We start from the raw sequence: 2,742 nt of genomic DNA on the forward strand, positions 1-2,742 counted from the left end.
ATATACCCATGTTTGCCTTCACTGACAACTCAGTACTGTATATGCAAAAGGGTTCATATTTGTTGTCTGTACTTCCCATGTACCTCTCTATGTCTTTCTCATCCTCAATGCTGCCATATTGGTCACTCACCTTTGGTACTTTGCCCTTTTCTTCAGCTGGGTATATTTTCAACAACACCAAAGTAAATAAAACTTACAATAACAAAACCCTGACCACTGTTTTTTCCATTTCTATAAAGAACACTGTTAGAATTCTGATCAGGATTGCACTGAATCTGTAGATTACTTTGGGTAGCACTGACATCTTGATTATATTTTCTTCCAACGCATGAGCACAGAATGTCTTTCCATCTATTTAGGTCTTTTTTACTCTCTTTCAGTAGTGTTTTATCATTTTAATTGTACAAGTCTTTCACATTCCTGGGCAAACTTATTCCTTTATATTTTATTATATTACATGCTATTGTAAATGAAGTTGTTTACTTAAATTTTTAATGAACTGATAACACCCAAATGTGAAGCAGCACCATAGATTTAAGGGGCTCTCCTCCTATGTGATTTTTCTCACCTGTATTAAGTACTCATAAGGCGGGAAGAAGGACAAAAGATCAAAGAAAGCCTCCAACTATGGTGAAGTCCTAGATGAGGAGAGTGGCTATTATGGGAAAACCACCTCTCCTGAAATGGAAAAAAAGCCTTAAACTACTGGAGGAATGGTAACTAGTCCTGTCTCCTAGAGCACAAGTGAAAATCCTCAGCAGATGAGGGAAAGTAAAAAATCCCTCAATCTATGAGGATGGAGCACGAAAGTCACACACATGACCCAATGGATATAAAGTAAAGGCAGAGGTTGGTTGCCACAGGCAGAAGGGGTAACATCACTAAGAGTAACATCACTATCAGATGAGGATACACTAAATAACAACAAACAAAAGTCTACTACTGGGTGAGAGGCAAGAACATATGGAAAAACCCTCTCTGAGACATAGGTAGAGTGAAGGGCTAAAGCTGATGGTTAAATGGGAATATTGAAGAACACTTTCTAGCTAAACATTCTCCACTATAAACACAACATAACGATAAAGGAATGTGAAGCGCTGATGATCTAAAAGTAACCACAGCAGTGACAAAGCCTGAATCCAACTCAACATCTGACAAGATTGACTCATCCCTCTCTCCTCTGCCTCAATAATGACCTAGAAGGAGAGGCATACTTTTCCAGGTATAAATACTGTTTACCTCAGACTCTACTGTTCTGTACACAATGTTCTCATTCAAGCAAAAATTACTAGACACATTATTTATACACACACACACACACACACACATATCAGCATTACAGAGAGACAAAGCAACTGACAGAACCAGATTTGCTTCACTCATGTGCTTAGGGAGTCTGAGGCTAATGAAGACAGGTATAGAGTTTTAGCATCTGACAAATGGGTTATCAGTGCTTTATTCTTGGCCACTGGATATAGCCAGCATTACAGCTGAAGATCTGCAATTTCTTTCCAACAGTGGACTATTTTCATATATACAGTGTTACACATTCATTATTATAAACATAGGTGTGGCGGTTAAGTTTGTGTGTCAACTTGGCTGGGCTTGGTTGAGTGGCTGGGCAGCTGAATGTAGTTATTCCCCATGGTGAGATTAGTAATTAACTCCATGGTGGAATCTACTGGAGCAGCTGAGAAACTGCTTTGAGTATGTGGTCTGCCTCCCATATATAAGAAACAGCTTTGGGAAAGGTCTCTAGCTTATGGCACACTTGAACCCTGCATGTAGCCATGTCATTGTTTAGCAGCCTACCATGCTCTACCGACATTGGGACTTTTAATGGACTTGAATTAGTGGCCTGCCATGTGGCTTGGTAATATCGGGACTGTGCCTTTTTACTTGGTAACCTTGGGCTTGTCAGTCTCAGCACCCAGCAGCTGTCTGAGTGAAAAGCCTCTGGCTCCAGTGGGCTGGGAGCAGAAGGCAAAGCTTGACCCCAAGGTTGAGAGGCTTTCACCCAGCCCCTAGAGCCTGGCACTCTGAACTCGGACTTTAAGCCTCCAAACTGTAAGAATCAACCCCTGTTTGTTAAGCCATCCCATCTGTAGTATATTCTTCTGAGTGGCACTAGGTAACCAGAACACTAGGATTCTAAATTTCACTTAAAAATTGGGAATTTGGAGAAAGGATATATTATGTACTTCCCCTATTCACGTACTGAGACAGGGGTACACAAGTTTTACCTTCCAACTTACATACTCTTGTGTTTGCTCGTGCTAAATTATCCTACTGCTTTAAAATTCATTATAGTATTCCTTATACTATTTTTCTACTCTCTACTTTCCTGAAAGTAATGGTTTCACCAAGAACAACCTCTTCATGGAATGCTCATATATTACCTATAACTCTGTTGAGCCAATCAGGGGAAATGTTGAGAAGAATCTTCTCTATCAGCTTTGATCCCACTTGAATGAAAATATTATGGCTTCCATCAACTACAGTCATTAAAGCTGACCTAAAACAGAATAAATAGCACAAGACCATCAAAGAGTTGTAAAATTAAAGAACTGCTTAAGTGCAATGTAACTTCAAAAAACATTGAATTTTTTTTTTTTAGATTTTTTTTATTATTGTGATTTCAGTGAAGATTTACAGAGCAAATTCACTTTCCATATAGCAGTTTACATATACTTTGTCTCATGACATTGACCACAGTTTAGCACAATGCAACAGCTCCCCTCC

General features: G+C 39.2%; 1 protein-coding gene across 1 annotated transcript in view; it reads right to left on the reverse strand.

Annotated features, from left to right (window-relative positions):
• Window positions 1-2,742, reverse strand: part of SHLD2 (shieldin complex subunit 2) — a 112,268-nt gene that overhangs the window by 41,741 nt on the left and 67,785 nt on the right. The window contains exon 7 of the mRNA XM_042782980.1: window positions 2,400-2,515. Coding sequence (XP_042638914.1) covers window positions 2,400-2,515 — 116 coding nt within the window. The remainder of the gene's footprint in view (window positions 1-2,399; window positions 2,516-2,742) is intronic.

Source organism: Orycteropus afer, unplaced genomic scaffold, assembly GCF_000298275.1.
Source record: "Orycteropus afer afer isolate SDZICR_OR568_19922 unplaced genomic scaffold, OryAfe1.0 scaffold00547, whole genome shotgun sequence".
NCBI lineage: Eukaryota > Metazoa > Chordata > Mammalia > Tubulidentata > Orycteropodidae > Orycteropus > Orycteropus afer.